At 45.3% G+C, this 19,577-nt stretch overlaps 1 protein-coding gene across 5 annotated transcripts in view; it reads right to left on the bottom strand.

Annotated features, from left to right (window-relative positions):
* PCYT1B (phosphate cytidylyltransferase 1B, choline) overlaps positions 1-19,577 on the bottom strand; it is an 84,969-nt gene that overhangs the window by 5,786 nt on the left and 59,606 nt on the right. For all 5 annotated transcript variants that reach the window (XM_066249288.1, XM_066249283.1, XM_066249284.1 and 2 more), the window contains 2 exons: positions 13,588-13,730; positions 8,845-9,033 (listed from right to left, as the gene is read on the bottom strand). In XM_066249288.1, the coding sequence (XP_066105385.1) occupies positions 8,845-9,033; positions 13,588-13,730 (332 nt within the window). The remainder of the gene's footprint in view (positions 1-8,844; positions 9,034-13,587; positions 13,731-19,577) is intronic.

The raw sequence follows: 19,577 nt of genomic DNA, 5'->3' as shown, positions 1-19,577 counted from the left end.
CACCCCCTAGTGGGCTTGCTGAGTGGATCCCATCAGGGTGCATGCGGGAGTCTGTCTCTCTGCTTCCCCTCCTCTCACTAAAAAATAAAAATAAAATAAAAAAGCAATAGTGGTGCCTGACCTGTGGTGGCACATTGGATAAAACATCAACCCAGAACACTGAGGTCACAGTTCAAAACCCCAAGCTTGTCCAGTCAAGGCACATATGACAAGCAACCAATGAACGGCTAGGGTGAAACAACTACTTCTCATTCCCACCTCCCTCTCTGTAAAATCAATAAATAAAATCTTTTTTTAACAAAAAGCAATAGTGGTAGGGAGAGAGAAGACCAAGGCAAGGTTAGGCTGGAGGGCATTGCTATGATGTAAGAATGCCAAGGCCCCGGTACACCATCACCCCCCCCCAGCACTCATTTCCCTTCATAAGCTCTGGCCCATTACTCTTTAGAGCTTCAAGTCTCCTCTAGCAGATCTAATAGAGATGCCTTACTGATTACTAAGATCCTTTCCAGATTTAAAATTTCACAGTTCTACAAACACACCAATTATTCACCTTCCATTAGAGGAATTGATAACCCCGCCAACCCAAAATCAAAATCAAACAAAAACCTGCTCCTGCTGTAAATTAGGCCCATTTATGAGGCAAAGTGAAATGCTGCCTGGCCAGGTAGCTCGGCTGCTTAGAATGGTCTCCGTTCCAAGACACCAAGGCTGCGTTCGACCCCAGTAAGGTTGCACACAAGAATCAACCAGGGAATGCATAAATAAATGGAACAACAAATCCATGTCCCCCCTCCTCAAATCAATCAAATTTAAAAATTAAAGAAAAATCAAGTGCCAAAAGGATAGGTGGCACTTTTTTTTTTTTTAGTTTTTTTTTTTTTCATTTTTAGAGAGGAGAGAGAGAGGGAGGGAGAGAGAGAGAGAAGGGGGGAGGAGCTGGAAGCATCAACTCCCATATGTGCCTTGACCAGGCAAGCCCAGGGTTTTGAACCAGCGACCTCAGCATTTCCAGGTCGATGTATTATCCACTGCACCACCACAGGTCAGGCGGCGCTTTTTTTTTTAAACAGAAACACTAAAAAAAAAAAAAAATCCTTCTAGCATGAAGTTTAAGATATGGATTTTTATCACTGAGATATTTAAGTATATTTTAAGTGGCAGCCATTAGTCCTCCTACTGTTTATAGACTGTCAGCATTTCCATTAGAAGCCCTCTTTCTGAAGAGTCTACAACTGTCTACTGTAGTTGAACTCGCACCTGAGAATATTCTTCCTAAGAGGATGAAAACAATGGTATCACACTTCAAAACGCATCCGTGCAAAATAACTCTGGGTCTCAATTTGCAAGCTTTCGGTCTGTTCAAGGGGCATTTTGAGGGGCGGTTCCCCTGCCACGAGGCCGAGTTGAATAAGGTTAAGAGACAGTTGGTAATGAGCTTCCCGGGAAGAAAAGCACTTTAAAAATAGAACAAATAATGAGGACCCTGGCGTGGCATTTTCCAAGAGAAAAGGTATTTAAATTTGGTCTTTTACTGTGTTAAGAGGTTTCCATTAAGTTTACTCCCAATAAAATCATCCCATTTATATAGTCCTGTTCATTTGAAAGTATTTTTCTCCACTTATAAGGTTTTCCTTTTAAGAACTACTTAACATCTACTGATGCAGTAAATGTTATGATAAAGAATCTCTCTAAAAGTTCCAGCATTTCAGGCCTATAATTAGTTTCATAGTAAGAAGTTTTCCACGTTTATTCCTGTTGTGCTCATTCATTTGTTAGAAGACAAATTGTTGAAAGCACTGTCAAAAAGACTCAAGTGGGACATCAAATTCAAATCCACAAACTGAATTTTATATTTCTTTTCTCAAAATGAAAACAGTCTGAAAAATTAGCAGTGCTATTAGGATGTCTATTATTAAATGTGTGTGTTTATAAGACAAGTACTAGAGAGGATATAGAGAAATCAGAACTTTTGTGCATTACAGTGATAATATAAACTGGTACAGGTGATATAAACAACAGTATGGCAGTTCCTCAAAAAAAAAAAAAAAAAAAAAAAAAAAGCAAGCCTGACCAGATGGTGGCGCAGTGGATAAAGCATTGGACTGGGATGCTGAGTACCTAGGTTCGAGACCCCGAGGTTGCCAGCTTGAGCGTGGGCTTATCTGGTTTGAGCAAAGCTCACCAGCTTGGACCCAAGGTTGCTGGCTCGAGCAGGGGTCACTTGGTTTGCTGAAGGCCCACGGTCAAGGCACATATGACAGAGCAGTCAATGAACAACTAAGGTGTTGCAACAAAAACTGATAATTGATGCTTCTCCTCTCTCTGTCCCTGTCTATCCCTCTCTCTCTGACTCTATCTCTGTCTCTGTAAAAAACAAACAAAAATAACAAAAATTAAAAAAAAATTAAAAAGGCCGTGGACATTAAAAAAAAAAGTGCCTGACCAGGCGGTGACGCAGTGAATAGAGCATCGGACTGGGATGAGGAGGACCCAGGTTTGAGACCCCGAGGTCGCCACCTTGAGCACGGGCTCATCTGGTTTGAGCAAAGCTCACCAGCTTGAACCCAAGGTCGCTGGCCCGAGCAAGGGGTCACTTGCTCTGCTGTAACCCCCGGTCAAGGCACATATGAGAAAGCAATCAATGAACAACTAAAGTGCCACAACGAAAAATTGATGATTCTCATCTCTCTCTCTTCCTGTCTGTCTGTCCCTATCTATCCCTCTCTCTGTCTTTCTGTCTCTGTTAAAAAAAAAAAAAAAAGCAAAAACTAGAATTCCCATGTGATTTAGCAATTTCACTTTTGGTATATACCCAAAAGAACTGGAAGCAGGGACTTAAACACGTATTTGTATATACATGCTTGTATCGGCACTATTCACTATTTATACAGCCAGAAGGCAGAAACAATCCCAAATCCACCAGTGGGTGAGTGGATAAACAAAATGTGTTAGATAGAAATAATATCCTATTACAGATGTGTGTGTACACACACACACACACACACACATTCAAAAATGGAGTGTGTATATAAATATATATATAAATTTTTATTTATTTTTTTGCTAGCATGGAGTATTTCCATGATAGAAATTGAAAATAGCCCTGGCCGGTTGGCTCAGTGGTAGAGCGTCGGCCTGGTGTGCGGAAGTCCCGGGTTCGATTCCCAGCCAGGGCACACAGGAGAGGCGCCCATCTGCTTCTCCACCCCTCCCCCTCTCCTTCCTCTCTGTCTCTCTCTTCCCCTCCCGCAGCCCAGGCTCTATTGGAGCAAAAGATGGTCCGGGCGCTGGGCATGGCTCCATGGCCTCTGCCCCAGGCGCTAGAGTGGCTCTGGTCACAACACAGTGAAGCCCCGATGGGCAGAGCATAGCCCCCTGGTGGGCGTGCCAGGTGGATCCTGGTCGAGCGCATGCGGGAGTCTGTCTGACTGCCTCCCCGTTTCTAGCTTCAGAAAAATACCCCCCAAAACCCCCAAAAAACAAACAAAAAACCCCAAAAAACAAAAAGAAATTGAAAATAAAAACACCTTGTTTATTACAAAGCATTATGGAGGGTTTTCCTGGCATGAAGAGTCTGAAAATTGGCCAGAGTCGATCTTTTCACAAATATTTACTGATAGCACACGATGTATGGTTCAGGCATTGATCTAACCCTTAAGGATACAGGAGTAAACGGTAGAAAAAGAAGCCTATGCTCACATTTCTTTTTTTAATTGGGATATAATTGACATTAGTTTCAGGTATATAACATAATTCACTATTTGTATATATTACAAAATGATCACCATAATAAGGCTAGTTAACATTCATCACAACACATAGTTACAACATTTACTGTGATGAGAACTTTTAAGATCTACTCTCAGCAACTTTCAAATGTGTGATCCAGTATTAAATGTAGTCACCATAGCTTATTTATTTTATAACTGGAAGTTTGTATCTTTGGACTCTTTTCGCTCATTTTACCTACCCCTCTGTCCCTTTTATCTGGTGACCACCAGGGGACCTCACATCATGTAAATCAGTTAATTCCGGAAAAACAAACACACCATCAAAGTTTTTTTGTTTGTTTTAAAAAAGGGTAATCCTGCCTGACCAAGTGGTGGCACAGTGAATAGGGCATCAGCCTGGAATGCTGATGACCCAGGTTCAAAGCCCCGAGGTTGCCAGCTTGAGCAAGGGGTCATTGGCTCAGCTGTGGCCCCCTGGTCAAGGCATATATGAGAAAGCAATCAATGAACAACTAAAGTGCCACAATGAGGAACTGGTGCTTCTCATCTCTCTCCCTTCCTGTCTGTCTGTCCCTGTCTCTCTCTCGCTCGCTAAAAAAGAAATGTTTGTTGTTTCTAAGTCACTGAGTTTGAGGCTAGTTTGTTGTACACCTGTAGATAATAAATACAGCCATGGACTGCACGATCTTCACTTGCTTAGGCAGAAGGCCGACAGGACAGTCCCTGAATGTAGATGGTCAGGCCTAAAGTACCATTTTGGCAACTGGCTTTGTTACAAAGCCTTAGAGAGGTTTTGGCGGATCTCAGTTTCTCCACAATGCCACACCCTGTGGCATCCCTATCACGAAGGGCACAGTGCTGGCTGAGAGAAAGAGCCTTGCCCCGGGCTCCATCCCAGTAGCTCCAAACTCATGTGAGACCACAGGAGAGTTTCACAATTTTTCTAGGCCTGTGTTTCTTTATAACAGGGGTCAGGAACCTATGGCTTGCAAGCCAGATGTGGCTCTTTGGATGGCTACATCTGGCTCGCAGACAAACCTTTAATAAAAATAATAACGTTAAAATATAAAACATTCTCATGTATTACAAGCCATTCATTTCCTACCACTCATGTTCATGGTTGTGGGTGGCTGGAGCCAATCACAGCTGTCCTCCGGGACAACACCAAATTTTTATTGGATAATGCATAACGTACACGGGTTGTTGTATGGCTCTCACAGAATTACATTTTAAAATATGTGGCGCTCGTGGCTCTCTCAGCCAGTAAGGTTCCCGACCCCTGCTTTATAACATAGCTGTAATACTACCTGTTTGTATGGTTAAAATGGGTGTAGTCGCAGGGGTCCCCAAACTTTTTACACAGGGGGCCAGTTCACTGTCCCTCAGACCATTGGAGGGCCAGACTATATAAAAAAAAAAAAACTATGAACAAATCCCTATGCACACTGCACATATCTTATTTTAAAGTAAAAAACAAAACGGGAACAAATACAATATTTAAAATAAAGAACAAGTAAATTTAAATCAACAAACTGACCAGTATTTCAATGGGAACTATGCTCCTCTCACCACCAATGAAAGAGGTGCCCCTTCTGGAAGTATGGCGGGGGCGGATAAATGGCCTCAGGGGGCCGCATGCAGCCCGCGGGCAGTAGTTTGGGGACCCCTGGTGTAGTGTATATAAAGGACTTTGGAAAAAAAGAGTTTAACCTGCTATACAACTTCTAGATAGTAACCACATCCACATCATCATCATGATCACCACCACCACCACTTACATCACTTGTACTTTATATTGTGATTTTGACACCAAACATAAGGCCACCTGGGAAGGTGTAAAGACTCTACACCATGAGGAACACACACAAATATTCCCTGAAGACAGGTGGGCAGCATAAATGTGAGTCAGGTTAGAGGAGGTAGCATGGAGGAACAGGGGCAGTGATGTGGACACTGCAACTTAAGAGTTTGTGCCCTACCTAAAAGAAAATTGAAAATACTGTTGAGGGTCAAGCAAACCAAGTCTGCCTGCTGAATTTGATCCTCCAAACACCAAGTTGGAACCAAGCTTTGTATTAGCACCATATTGATTGTATCTATCATCTATCTGTCATCTATCTATCTATCAATCAATATAGAGAGCTATAGATATGAAAGATTCAGGCCTCATCATATCCTTTGCAGATGCTGGAAGGTTCTATGAATAGGTCTTCATTACACATCCATCCATCCATTCAATCCAGACACATTTATGGAGTACCCCCTATAAGCTATTGACTATGACTCCTACCAATCCTGTTATGCCAAATTTTGTACCTTAAATCCTTTAATTTCTGCCTTTTCAAGTTTGGGTTATTTGTATCAGTACTATATTTTCAGATAATGCAGATCCTCTATTTTAAGAAATGAGTTCTAGTCCCAAATCCACAAATAAAGAATTATTATAATAATAGCATATTCATGAAAAGCAAATTACTTATCTTGGCATTTAACATCCTTGTAACTATTTCTGTACTTTTAATGTCAACAGGAAAAAAAAGTAATATCTAAGCCTGGCTGATACGGTAAATTAATGTTAATAACAGTTTTGCTACTAATAGCAAGTTTTAAAAAGAAAAACCTCCAGCCTCTAAGCTGGGTTTAATTTCTTTTTTTTTTTTTTGTTTTTTTGTTTTTTTGTTTTTTTGTTTTTTTTTTTACAGAGGCAGAGATAGACAGGGACAGACAGATAGGAATGGAGAGAGATGAGAAGCATCAATCATCAGTTTCTCATTGCGCGTTGCGACTTCTTAGTTGTTCATTGATTGCTTTCTCACACTTGCCTTGACCGCGGGCCTTCAGCAGACCAAGTAACCCCCTGCTGGAGCCAGCGACCTTGGGTCTAAGCTGGTGAGCTCTTTGCTCAAGCCAGATGAGCCCGCGCTCAAGCTGGCGACCTCGGGGTCTCGAACCTGGGTCCTTCCGCATCCCAGTCCGACGCTCTATCCACTGCGCCACCACCTGGTCAGGCAGCTGGGTTTAATTTCTTAAAAATCACCTCAGCTCACTGTGACCAGATACCCCCTAGAACAATTCCAGCTACTGTTTCGCCTTCACTGGGAGCCTGAAACGACGAGGATCTACACGAAGTTTCTATAAAATTACGTTCCTTGCCTGTCTGCTCTCTCCAGATGAAGAAAACTCCCAGGCCCTCGAGTCACAATTAGCAGAGCTGCTCAGTAGAGACACATTTCTGAGTCCCTATATACAAGTGAATGCCTGCATGGTTTCATCAGAAAACCACTAGCTGGCCCTGGCCGGTTGGCTCAGTTGTAGAGCATTGGCATGGAGTGTGGGAGTCCTGGGTTCGATTCCCAGCCAGGGCACACAGGAGAAGCGCCCATCTGCTTCTCCACCCCTCCCCCTCTCCTTCCTCTCTCTCTCTTCCCCTCCCGCAGCCAAGGCTCCATTGGAGCAGCGTTTGCCCAGGCGCTGAGGATGGCTCTATGGCCTCTGCCTCAGACGCTAGAATGGCTCTGATTGCAGCAGAGCGATGCCCCAGATGGGCAGAGCATCGCCCCCTGGTGGGCGTGCCGGGTGGATCCCAGTAGGGCGCATGCGGGAGTCTGTCTGACTGCCTTCCCGTTTCCAACTTCAGAGAAATACAAAAAAGAAAAAAAAAAAGAAAACCACTAGCTGTTTCTTCAGAGACTGAAAATTAGTTGTGAAAGTGAGAACTATAAAATTACACACTAGATTGATGGGAAACTTCAGGCTGCATGTTATAGAGACCATGGAATATCAGAGAACAGGATCTACACGTTACCTTCCTGTTCTTCCCTAGTTCTGTGCATACACAAAGCCATTAATAATGTCCCATGAATTTAACTGACCTGGGCAAAATTTTTAACATGCCCAGGGACAATGAAAAGGATCTAGCCTGTGGCTCCTCCACCCTTCCATCTCCTTCTAGAAGTCAACAAGAGTTCAAGCAGCCCCTTACAGACTCAGCCAATAGGACATGGCTGGCCTACAATATCCACTTCTATGATTGCTTAAGAGACCACTAGGCTTTACACAAAGCATCTCTTCCAACTTATTAAACATTGTTCTTTTTCTATTACTAATTGAGTGTTTTACTTTTAGCTAATCCTATAATGAACCAGCTGAAATGAGCCGAGAGGCAAGAGTGACAACCCATCAATAAAATAATTAAGCCAAAGTGGATTTTGTTAGAAACTTCTCATGTCATAATAGGAAATCTAGGCTACTTAAAATCAGGGAAATCAAATGAAATCATTCTATTTTATTTTAAAAGGAAAGTCGGCTGTCAAAGTATCTCTTTCATAAGACCCTCATTAAATCTGCTGACAATACTGGTTATTTACTCTAGAAGGACATACACAATAGAAAACACCAATGGAGTACAAGGTGGTTTCCAGGATTTTCTTTCCCCTGCTCATAGTTTTCATGCAGTTTTTTGTAAAATTTAGGCAAGAGACCCTCAACATTTTCTCTCTCAGTTGTAAGGTTCAGAATGTGGCCTCAGTGTCCCAGACTTCTGTGCCAATGTATACATGCCATGGGGAAATGGGAGACGGTCAGGGCACAGTGGGCAGAGACGAGGGCAAAATCTTCCGTCCTCTCTCCCAACCAATGAACGAAGGGAGTTCCTGGCAACCAAAGCTAACCAAGGCAGCTCCATTTCTCCTACATCCTCCTCCCCTGGTTGACCCAAGAGCAGGCTAGCCTTGTCTTACAACACAAGGTCCATGATGCCACTAACCCTGACCACCAAGCTCTGCATCATCTCCAGCTGGGAGCCCAGGATGAACTGCAGAACCAACCTCTGCAGTAATAACGGTGAATGATTACTAAACGGCTTTAAGCTCTGGACAAGAAATCGAAACAGGGACCAGAGCTGGCTTTGAGTACTATTGGGTACCACATTGAGGGGTAAAGCGGAAACTAAATAAGGAAGTGATGTGACCTTGAAGTCACTCAGGCTGATCGATGCCCAGAGTGAAGGCCATATACTGGACTGAGATAAGAGACACCCTTGAGTGGTTATATGAAAAGGAGGATACAATGAAATTGTGTCATTGTGGGGCCAAGTGAAATAATTACATACCCATGCTCCATCTGGCCCAAACAGTTCCAGGAAGTTGCCAATGAATTCTCTTGATTTCTCTTCCCACTTTTGAATTAAATCATGACTCTTTTCTTCCACTCTATTGACAAATTCCTTTGATCTTTCTTCCACAGTCTTGACCTTTTCCTTCATCCGGTCTACCTGGTTTTGAAAGCGGTATTTCTTCTCCTGGTCAAAAATTAAAGGAGGAAAAAATGGGTTTATCTGTGACAGTATGAGTGAGATCAATCATTTACACTAATGGTTATATTTTATTTCAAATTGTGTTCTTAACTTGAAGAGTCAGGATGTTACTATTTCCCATGAGCTGGATTGATGGGAAGGCACATCTCTTACAAGAAAAGTCACTTGTCATTAGTCTTGTTGGTTGTGTAAAGTACAAGTGGTTTTACTACTCTCTCTCTTATAAATGTCTTTGTTTAATTCACTTGTATAAGACAAGAATGAAACATACATATGCTTTTTATTATGGGTACATATTGGGCAAATACATCCCCTCAGTTCTGCTGAGACTTATACAAAAATATAAATTGAACATAGAACGGCCACTCAGAGGCTGCGTGAGTCTTCCGTTTTACTGGGACATTGTTAAGACCAGTATCTGTTGAAAAAGTAAGCCACTGGCTGAGCCTTAGAGTCCATATGTTATAATAAAATTTCATTGTAATATTCCCCATTAAGCTAATTGAACTGCATCGATTTCCTTGGTGATGAAGAAAGTTGTTATCCTGATAGCTTCTCCTGACTGGGACTTTGTTTTCTTATAGCCTCTATGCAGCAGCGCTAATATCTATGAGCTGAGAAGGCATCGTATGCTAGGCAAGTGACGTGTCACCTCTGAACCCCAGTTTCCTCATCTGTAAAATGGGATGATTATCATCCCTACCCTCTAGGGTCACTGCAACAATTAGACAGCATAACACAGGGAACATGCTTTGGCACAGCCTGGCCTTTAGTAAAAGCTCAGTGTGCATTGTCCGTCTCATTACTAATGATACATTTTCTCCTAAATAAGTAATAAGGTTTATCATTTTTCTTCACTACAGGGGACTGAAGTTCATTTCATATTCAAAAATTTTTGAGGCACCTGGAATATTGTAAAACTGGGTCAGGATTCCCTGGTTTAGACTTTCCAAACTTTATTGCAGCCTCAGGGTACGGTGTGAGCTATATGTGCTGCCATTCAGCTATTTTTTATTATTTTTTTATTTTATTGACTTAATTGGGGTGACATTGGTTCACAAAACCATACAGGTTTCAAGTGCACAGCTCAACAAACTACCATCTTCCCCCCACACTGTGTGCCCTCTGCCCCAGTAATATCTGTTTCTGTCCCCGTGTTCCCCACCTCTGCCTGCCTCCACCTAGTCCCCACCCCCTTTTCCCTCTGGCCATCACCTCGCTGTCGCCTATGTCTATGCCTTATGTATATGTTTCTTTGGCTAATCCTTTCACCTTTTATCCAACCCTCAGTCACCTCCCCTGTGAGAGCTGTCCATCTGTCCATGTATCCATGCCTCTATTTATATTTTGTTCATCAATTTATTTTGTTCATTAGTGTCCACATATAAGTGAGATCATACAGTATTTGTCTTGCTCTGCCTGGCTTATTTCACTTGGCATAATAGTCTCCAGGTGCATCCATGCTGCCACAAAACGTAAGATTTCTTTCTTTTTTAGGGCTGCATAGTATTCCATTATGTAAATGTGCCACCGCTTTTTTTTATCCACTCATCTACTGATGGGCACTTGGGCTGTTTCCAGATCTTGGCTATTGTAAATAATGCTGAAATGGACATAGGTGTGCATATATGTTTTCAAATTCATGTTTTGGAATTAGGATATATTCCCAGGAGTGGAGTTGCTGGGTCAAAGTGCAGTTCCATTTTTAATTTTTTGAGGAAACCCCACACTGTTTTCTACAGTAGCTGTACCGGTGTGCATCTGTAGTGTCTTTATCTGCTTTTGGAATTAGTACAATGCTGGCCTCCTAAAATGAGCTTGGGAGTTTTCACTTCCTTGTTTTTCTCAAATTATCTTTTCTTTCAGAAGTTCTGCTTGAGTGCTTACTGTTTTCTTGTCCTCTAAATTGCTGATTCGATCAAACCTGTTGTTGATTCCTTCTAGAGTATTCTTCATTTCAGATACTGTATTTGTCACTTCTGACTGGTTCTTTTTAATGGTTTCTATGTCCTTTTTAATGCTTACTATCTCTTTAAGTTCTCATTGAGCTTATCCATTCTTCCCCTAAGGGCCCTGAGCATCCTTATAACCAGTATTTTAAACTCTGCATCTGGTGTTTTGGTTGCTTCCATTACATCTAATTCTTTTTCTGAAGATTTCTCTTGTTCTTTCATTTGGGGCATATTTCTTTGTCTCCCCATTTTGTCTCTGGGTATCAGGTAAATCTATTATAACTCCCAAACTTGTTATGGTGTCTTTCTGTTGAAGTTTTCTTGTTGGGCTCAGTGACACAATCTTCCAGATCGCCTGAGCTCGGTGCTCCAGGAATGATTTTGTGGTTATACGCACCCTCGTGCTGTAGTCGAGCCTTGAATAGTGTTGGCCCTTCTGTGGGCAGAGTTAACCCTTCAGGCTAGGTGATTTAAGGGTAAACCTCGATCACAGTGTATGAGACGCTGTGCAGGGGCTGCCGCTGTGGTGGAGTTGTTGCCAGCAGGGTGTGCTGACTGCTGGTATTCCCCTTTGGGTGTGCCACTGGGATGACTAGTTGGGTTGATCACTGGATTGGTTGGAAGTGCTCCACTGGTTGCGTTGGTTCTGGGTCCACTTGGATGGTGTTTGGATATGGGTCAAAGTCAGACATCATGTGCAACTGGCCTTGGGCTACATGTCTAGCGCTATCATGCTGTTCGCTTTTTGTGGCTGCGTCCACTGGGCCTAGATGGACATGAGAGGGGTCACTTTGTGTACAAGGCCGCTTCCTCCAGCCTAGCCCTGGGGGAAGACCTATAAAAGGACTGAGCTGCTGTGAACTCGAGCTGGGGAAGATCGGCCCTCTTGCCAACGACACAGGAGGTCCTGGCTCTGCGCCTCACTCCGATCTCCGTACACACAGCGAGCCTAGCCGCCCAGGCCAGGCCACGGGACCTACCAGGCAGCAGGGAGGGGAGCTTGTTGTGCCCTTAAGCTGGGGGAGCCTGGCCCTCTTTTCTAACCCACAGAAGTCCCAGCTCTGTTGCCACTTAGCTATTTTTAATCTATGGTTATTATGTACAGCTCTCGGGCAGCACAGGGTAGGCGAATGAGCACTGGATAGGGAGTCACAAGGCTGGACCTCTGCTTTGCTGAAAGGACCCTGGTCAGGACCTCTCTGAGCTCCACTTTCCTCATTCCTAAATGGAGGGACCTGGACTGGGTGACTGACCATCAATCAGCAGGTTGTGCCGCCTCTGAGGTTCCGGGATTTCTCTACATATCTATACATATCTATCCAGCACATGTGACTTCCTGTCCGGGTTGCGGCCAGGTTCTTGTCACGAATGCATCCAACCTGACCACACGCTTCCCTGACCTAAGTGGCTTAGCCAAAGGCCGCTCAAAGGGAAAGAGCAAGAACTTTTGGAAGTGGCTCAACATGCTTGGATGGTTGACTAAATGCAGTTTAAAACAAAACAGTGTAATTTATTGAAATAACCAGGGCTTTATTCTCTATGAGATACCAAATAATATTTTGAATTCTTTTCAGCTACTTGTTCTGGTGCCGCTTGAACCTGACATTTCCCATTTTGTTGCCTGGCTTGCATGAAGCCACAAAGCCTGGACTCCAAGACCCCTAATAACCTCCGATTTACAATTAATGAGGTCCTAATTGTGGAGGTCCCAGTGATCGATTTATGTAAGCTGTTGGATAATTATGACTGCACATAATTATAAGCATCTAGTTTTGTAGAAAAATCCCTCTTTGAAAATATAGTATCTAGCTCCCCATGGGTGGGTTGAAATTCTATGTAGATGGAGAGTTATTTTAATCAACTACCTGGGATCTTTAGAGTCTAGGTAAATAGTTGTCCAGACTCACTAATATCACCTCCAGCAACTGGGCTGCCCTCTTTGCTTTTTAACAGCTTGTTTTGCTTATTTTAAAGATGTTTTAACAGTTGCTCTATTATTAAACTAACAGCAGCTCAGTGGGAACAACACAGCAGAAATACCCAAGGAAACCAAGGCCTTTAGTCTTTATTTAAGCAGCTGTAATTCCCCTGGACAATAACAAAACCGGTTGTTAACATGCCTGGGGTGCATCTGTAAGGCCTTAATAAAATGAAAAATTAAAAACATTAGAATAAGAAATGTTCTCTGGTTTTAGCTTGCCATCGCCTCTGTCCTTCTTCCTTCCCTTTGAGCAAAAGAGAACACTTGCCTTTCGTGAGGGCAGATCTCCCAGAAACCCTTGGCCCGAGCCTGAGCGCTCTGAAGAGGAAGGGTGGGGTGGGGAGACTGGGGGCGGGGAGTCAAGCAGCTCCTTTCTGAAATGTGAAGCTCACTACCTGTGCGCCTTGGTTGACTTATGTTACCCCTTTGGACATTGCTTTCTCCATTTGTAAAATGGGGATAATAATACATCGTTGGGTTGTTATATGGATTGGATAAGATGATAAATGTAAAACGTCAAGAATACTGCTTGGCATGTAGTGAGTGTGCGATAAATGGTGGGAGTGCAGTGACGGGGTCCTCAGAGGGTAGAATTGGCTCACTTACATTTATAAAGCTGACATTCAGTTCCTTCGCTGTGTATCCTCTCTGGAGGTTGCGACGGGCATAAACATCATAGTCCCGGACAATTCTGGTGATGATATCTGATGTTGAGATGCCTTCTGTTCTCTGCGTTGGAACAAACATTCCTGTTCAAATAGGAAAGAGGAAGTAAAGAGAGCAAGTTAAAATGGATTTGGTTGACCCATCCTCTTTAATCCTTCCCAGGGCAAAGTTGCAGCTCTTGGGTGTGTCCGTGAGGTTTTCACGCCTGGCCCCAGCTGACTCTTCTAGGCTCAGTTCTGTGCGCTGCTTTTCTGCCATAAACGCTGAAGTTCATCGCCCTGGACCTGTTCCCTGGGCACACCACGCACTCACCCAGATCCTGGCGCTGGCTCAAAGCCTTTCTTTCCGCCTTGAATTCTCCTTCCCTGCTCGCACCAGCTGCAGCTTTCTTCCTCACCCTGCAGCACTGGGAAGTCTTTCCTGACACCACCGGACAGAACCCACAACATTTAGGACATACAATGAAATGGATGCCCCTACAGCTATGTAGCACATCTTCCGTTAACGAAAATATTCTAAATGCCTGTCTCCTCGTGGAAAGAGAACATTCTGAAAGCACAGATCACGCCCTGGCTGTTTTTGCATCCCCAGCACCAAGCGCAGTGCCCCTCTAGCACGTGGAAGGTGCTCAGTGAATGCAAATGAAATGAATAAGTGAATGGGGAATAACAATTGAGTCAATGAATTAGATCTCCGGCAAGGGCAACTCCTCTCCTTCCCAAGGAAGTGTGTGTCACGTTATTCTGAAGGGAAAGAAGAAAATGTGTGCTATTTTTGTTGTCTCTGATCTAAAGATATGCTTATGGAGTGCTAGGTGATTTTATCTCCCTAAGACTGTTCTACTCTGGATGGTGGTTTTACCACTCAAGGGCCCTTTTATCTAGAATACAGGGACTAAGTTAAAAGAAAAAGCAGACGGAGCCAAATTCTAATAGAATTTCCTTAAAGTCCTCAGATATACTTGGCCATGCCAATACAGGGCTAAAGAAAGGTCACATGTTATCAAAGCCAAGAATCTGCTTTGTGCTTACAGTTGTCAACTGAAACGCTGTGTTTGGCAGTTGAGGCCTTTCTCCCCAGTGTGATCATGGCTGCTCAGTCAGGGACACCGGGCACGGGTGCCATGACAGACAGAGCCTGGAGACGAGGGTGCTGGGCTCTCGGGCTGGAGACCTGGGCGAGTTTGTCGAGCCTCAGAAGACAAGTTATTGAACCTGTCTCCAAAGCTGAGAAATGAGGTGCTAACAAGACGCCCTTGGGCTCGTGCATACCGCTTCCTCTCCGTCACTCCTTACACCCAGTTCCCTGCCAGCCGCCAGTCCCCTTTGCAAATGTCTCCCCAGCTGACCCAGTTTTCTCTGTTCTCCATCTAAACCGATCTAACACCATCTTTTCCGAAGATGACAGTGAGAGCCCCACCACCAGGCTCCAATGATGCTGTTTAGTTTTTGGTTTTGGTTTTCTGTCCCCTCAGTTCGCTCCACACAGCCAGTTCACAGAGCAGTCTTTCAAACTGCAAGCCGTTTGTGGCCCGACATCCTTCTTTGACTTTCTGCTGTCCTCTGTTTTTAGATTCAAGTCCTTAACCTCGATAGCATCATCCCTTCCCTGGGTTTCTCCAGTCTCGTCTCAGACCCTCTTCACTCTCCTTCACTCCCCGAGCCAAGTCCCTGCGCTACACAGCTGCCAGGGACACCGCTGTCATTGTCCCGAAGGGGCTGGCCCCCTCTCCTTCCTCCACCACAAACACCCTCTACCTGGTTCACTCTTGGTCATCGCTGGGTTTCCCCTTTCATGTCACTTCCTCAAGAAAACCCTTCAACCCCCACCTGGGTCTTCCTGCTTATTATTTCCCTACGGAGGATCAACTGCTCTTTTCCTTCACCGGGTCCAAGGTGTTTGGACAATAACTTGTGCAGTAACTGCCTTTCTGATTGAATATAAGTTACACGAGGGAAGGAACTGCTCGCGTCTCACTCTCTTCTACATTCTCAGCGCAGGGTGACAAGCAGGCACTGTAGAAACGTGTTGAATGAATGCCCAGATGGATATTGCTCTCTTAGTGCCTTTCCAAGTCCAGTTTTCTCTGCATCTATCAACATGGGTGACTCTTTAAGTCTCTGGCCCCTCCGAGAGTCTCCCTGTGGCGCTCTCTTTTGATGTTATCTGCACACTCGCAGTCTCAGTGGCAGGGTGGTACTGTTGATGTTAGAGACAAAGCATCTAATTTAGAAGATTCTGTGGTTCAGAGGACAGGGCTGGGGTTGCCACTAGACCGAAAACTTTTATCATCTTCTTAAAAGGTGGACTCCAGAAAACCAAGTGGAAGGCAGAAAATGCAAAGATCTAAATGCCTGGCTAGAAATAGCACCCAAGTGACCCAGCTGCAGAGCTGGGGAACTGAGTGGGCCCCAGCTAGGGGGGCTTGAAGTAACAGCCTTCCCCTGGTGGGGGCAGTAGAGAGCTTTCTGGTGAGAAGTATGTCCCGTCTTTCAGCAGAGATATTGCCCCCCACCCCTGCCTGCTGAAGTATTACGATTCTCTAGCTGTTAATGGACTTTAACAAATCACTTAGACACTGGTGGCATGAGCTCACCCTTTCTTTGAAGCCACAGGGTTAAGTCCTATGGCCGAGGAACTGAAAGTTGGCGTTGGGAGCGATCTGCTTTGGCTGGGTAGGAGGTAGGTCTCTGAAAGAAGCCAAGCCCTCTGCTGATATAATGAGGCACCCGGCTTCCTCCACATCCTAATTATTGCTCTGCTAAAAATATTCAGTAATGAGCATGATCAGAGAACCTTCTTTATCATGCTTTTCGGAATTGCAGCGTTTGGTTATGGAGCTATTTTAAGCAGCAGCAAAGCACATGTCAATGAGGGAAAGTTTCAGCAGTAGTAGGCAGTATTAGAATGATGATGAGTAATGTGGACCTTCCAGGCTACTTCATCTAAACTCCATCTCTCCATCCAGCTTTGCCGCAGGATTCTGACATGTGGCTCTGACAAGCAAAGCAGAGTGCTGTAAGGTTTCATTCATGCCCTTGATATCTCTGGCTTCAGTTAGAGGAATTTCTGACTTTCAAAATACACCTAAAGCCAAATATGGATGCTTAAACCATTTCTGAGCATCTCTCTCCCACAGTGAGCACTCTGGCCTCCTCTCCCTGGTCCCCAAACAGAGCTCTGCTGGGCTCTTCCTTGGTGAGGACTAGGCTGAGCAGATCAACGGACCGCAAGCAAGGCTCCTGCGCGTGTGAAGGCACACACAGTCTTATGCCTGTGCTCCCACAGGAAGTCAAATACCACCTGACTGTTCAACTCGGAGATGGGAATTGCAGTGAATTCAACATGGGCACAGTTCCCATCCCCTAGAGCAGCAGTTCTCAACCTGTGGGTCGCGACTCTGGCGGGGGTCGAACGACCAAACACAGGGGTTGCCTAAAGCCATCCAAAATACATATTTTATTTAAAAATGTATTGTATAATAACTATGTATTGTATAATAACTATGTATTGTATAATAAGTATGTATTGTATAATAAATATGTATTTTCCGATGGCTTTAGGCAACCCCTGTGTTTGGTCGTTCGACCCCCGCCAGAGTCGCGACCCACAGGTTGAGAACCGCTGCCCTAGAATCTCAGCTGGCCCTAGTGACTGGCTTGTAACAAATCAAATGTGGTATGTGACACCAGGCGACTTTCAAGGCTAGGTCAGAAGTTTGTGGCATCTGTTTGGATAGCCAGCCCCCAGCTGCCTCCTCCTGGAAGCCAGCCATCATGCTGTAAGAAGCGCACGCACCACGGAGGGGCCATGTGAAGGTGCTCTAGCGTCAAGCCCAGCTGGGCTCCCTGTGGCCAGCCAGCAGGGTCGGCGGCCACAGAACTGCCCCATCCGGGACCTCCAGCCCAGGTGGGCCTTCAGGTAACTGCAGCCCCAGCCAACATCTGACAACAACCATTTAGGAGACCCCAAGCAAGTACCACCCAGCCAAGCCCTTGGTGAAATCCCACCCCCCAAAATCATGAGCAAAATAAAGTGGCTCTTTTAAGCTACTAACTGTGGGAGTAATTTCTTATGCAACAACAGGGTGCTGGGTTGCTTAGAGGGAGTTAGAAAACTGTTGGAACTGTTCCTACATGTAGGCAACTGGACTTGAGGTTTGACACCCTAAAATCAAGAAAGCAACTTTTTCTTTTTCTTTTTATTTATTCATTTTAGAGAGGAAAGGGAGAGACAGAGAGAGAGAAGAGAGACAGAGAAGGGGGGGAGGAGCTGGAAGCATCAACTCCCATATGTGCCTTGCCCAGGCAAGCCCAGGGTTTTGAACCGACGACCTCAGCATTTCCAGGTCGACGCTTTATCCACTGCGCCACCACAGGTCAGGCGCAACTTTTTCTTAGCTCACTAATGACCACTCACCCAGAAGGAAAAACACCACTGAATGACTGTATCTACTCCTCCGGGTGGCTAAGGATCTGTCACCCCAGGAAACACTGATTCAGTTAACCTTGGGGGGGTGGCCCTGCGTGAACCAGAAGCCCTGGTCTAGATTCTCGCTACTCTAGGCCAGTGGTCCCCAACCTTTTTTGGGCCACTGTCCGGTTTAATGTCAGAAAATATTTTCACGGACCGGCCTTTAGGGTGGGACGGATAAATGTATCACGTGACTGAGACAAGCGTCAAGAGTTAGTCTTAGATGGATGTAACAGAGGAAATCTGGTCATTTTTTTAAAAATAAAAGATCGTTCAGACTTAAATATATATAAATAAAATGGAAATAATGTAAGTTATTTATTCTTTCTCTGTGGACTGGTACCGGTCCATGGCCCGGGGGTTGGGGACCACTGCTCTAGGAGACTTCTACAGACTCACAGTTTCTAACAACCTGGGAGCTCACCGGAAATGAGGACTTCGGGTCCCACCAGGCCCACTCGATCCAAATGTGCACATTTCCGTCTGACAAGCACTGGTGTCTACCAGGCCCTGCTGGCAGTTTTCGAGAAGGGGCAGCCGCTCACAGCTCAGGTCTTCACAGACCCGAACTGATGTAACCGGTGCATCAGCTGGCCCCCCCGCCCCCAGACCTGTTCCTCAGCGGCTGCAGGCTGAAGTGGGTGGGGCTTCCTCTCGGAACTCCTTACAAACAGGACCGGGATTTGGGAACGGCAGGTCTCTTGACCACCAAGGGAGCCCGGAGAGCACAGGACAGAAGGGACCACCAGCCCTGCTGGGGGTGGCATGGGGCTCTCCCACCTCAAGGGAAGGTGGACGGAGCTAAGAATCCAGCAGACTGCGTTCAGGTTTGAGTTCCCACACGGACTCTTGTAAAGGCTCATATAGTTATGAACATAAGGCCTTCACCTGAAAGAGCCAGGGTTTTGAGGAGTAAAAGGGGTTTTCTAAATCCTAGAAGTGTCCCTTTAATTGTCAAGGATCCAAGGCCGAGTGGACTCAGGGCACAGAATGTTTTACTGTCAGCCCTGGAGTGGGAAAGGCAGGAGATGGAAAGGGCGCACTTCCCTGCCTCCAGCGAGAAGAAAGCCCCTCCTGGGGCTGAGGGACAGAGCCCAGACAGGGACCAGGGGGCAAGTATTGGAGCCAGAGCACAGGAACAGAGCCTGCCCCAGGCCAGGGGAGAGCCCCTCGGGAAGCACAGAGCAGAGGGGCCGACACCCTGTTAGCCCCCAGGAGCGTGGAGAGGGGATGGCCTCACAGACGCGTCCTGACCGTGGAGGACGTTTGTAAGGTTCCTGGTGACTCTAAGAACACTGAAGGTAGCTGGGATTTTCGATCAGCGTGACTGCTGGGTGGCACAGCTGCAGCGCGGGGAAGGGAACCCTACAGGCCAAAGTGGAAAGCCGCTAAGCGTCAGGGGCAGGGGGCTGTGATGGGAGTTCGCTGGCCACTGGCGATGGCTGAGCAGGACTTGA

The sequence above is a fragment of the Saccopteryx bilineata genome, chromosome X, assembly GCF_036850765.1.
Source record: "Saccopteryx bilineata isolate mSacBil1 chromosome X, mSacBil1_pri_phased_curated, whole genome shotgun sequence".
Lineage (NCBI taxonomy): Eukaryota > Metazoa > Chordata > Mammalia > Chiroptera > Emballonuridae > Saccopteryx > Saccopteryx bilineata.
The sequence above is the reverse complement of the archived record's forward strand: the minus strand, read 5'-3'. Positions and strand labels throughout refer to the sequence as shown.